At 55.1% G+C, this 1031-nt stretch overlaps 1 protein-coding gene across 9 annotated transcripts in view; it reads left to right on the top strand.

Annotated features, from left to right (window-relative positions):
- Positions 1 to 357: 357 nt before the first annotated feature.
- Positions 358 to 1031, top strand: part of LOC106533104 (bromodomain adjacent to zinc finger domain protein 2B) — a 47870-nt gene continuing 47196 nt past the window's right edge. For 4 of the 9 annotated variants that reach the window (XM_014029330.1, XM_014029324.1, XM_014029326.1 and 1 more), the window contains exon 1: positions 363 to 658. In XM_014029330.1, coding sequence (XP_013884784.1) covers positions 466 to 658 — 193 coding nt within the window. In that variant the 5' untranslated portion in view covers positions 363 to 465. Of the gene's footprint in view, positions 659 to 1031 lie in introns of all 9 variants that reach the window. The other 5 variants (XM_014029329.1, XM_014029327.1, XM_014029325.1 and 2 more) reach the window with 3 other exon arrangements.

Raw genomic sequence — 1031 nt, 5'->3', positions numbered from 1 at the left:
TCAGCCACCTTTTTCCAGCCTGTTCTGGTTCAGGGCGTCCGTCAGTCTGTGCAGAGAAATCTCAAGACTATCAAGGCAGAAAGCTCCGACACCGGAGGAAACGGCTCGATCTGAGGGACGCCAACAGTGAAGTGACAAACGTGTTATTTATCTGTTTGGCTCCTGAAGCCTCCCCTCCCCTCCGACGCCTCCGGCTTCGGTTCCGTTCCGCTCAGGAACACCTCCTCAGAACCCGCCGTCRGTTAGCGGAGTCCTCCGACATGTCATCCTGCGCTGCCGTACCCCGCTTTCTATCAATACAGCTGGGAGCCGGCGAGCGTGGCTAAAACAGAAAGATTGTTCAGGGGAAGTGAGATGTGAAAGGAAAAGTGTGTGTGTGTGTGTGTGTGTGTGAGTGTGTGTAGGTGTGTGTAGGTGTGTGTTTCTGCTGTTGTAACCCTGCTGATTGGATTGTGTTTGACAGATATGGAGTCTGGAGAGCGGCTGGCCTCCCCTGCGCCCACCCTGTCTGCTGCTCGCACCTCCTCCCCCGCGGCCTCTTCTTCTTCCTCCTCCTCCTCTTCCTCCTCCTCCTCCTCCTCCTCGTCTCCCGCCCCCCACTCCAAGAGCGGCCTGGCCCCGAGCCCGTCGGCGCTGGGATCCACCCTGAACACCTCGGGTAAGGAAGCGTTTGTCTCCTCTACGTGTTGCAGAGCCCTCCTGAACGTGGCCGTGCCGCTCACAACCACAAACCCTATTAATTATGCAGTTATTTTGCAGCCGGCGTGAACGCACCTCTCTCCCAGCGTGCTCTTTCTTTTTCTTTTTCTTTTTTTTTTTTTGTCCTGACAGCTTGGGTTGCGATTGAAAAGCTGCTGCATTAATGAATCCCAAACAATTAGAGAGGCTCTTTTGTGTGAGAAACACACACATGCTTCGCCATGTCTCCTGACAACCTTCAGCTCTCCAGCTCCAGCTGCCTCAGAGTCAGGCTCAGCACGCCGCCGTGCACGTGTGTGTGTGTGTGTGTGTGTGTGTGTGTGTGTGTGTGT

Source organism: Austrofundulus limnaeus, unplaced genomic scaffold (genome assembly GCF_001266775.1).
Source record: "Austrofundulus limnaeus strain Quisiro unplaced genomic scaffold, Austrofundulus_limnaeus-1.0 Scaffold884, whole genome shotgun sequence".
NCBI lineage: Eukaryota > Metazoa > Chordata > Actinopteri > Cyprinodontiformes > Rivulidae > Austrofundulus > Austrofundulus limnaeus.
Note: the sequence above shows the minus strand (reverse complement) of the source record. Positions and strands in the feature narration are given on the sequence as shown.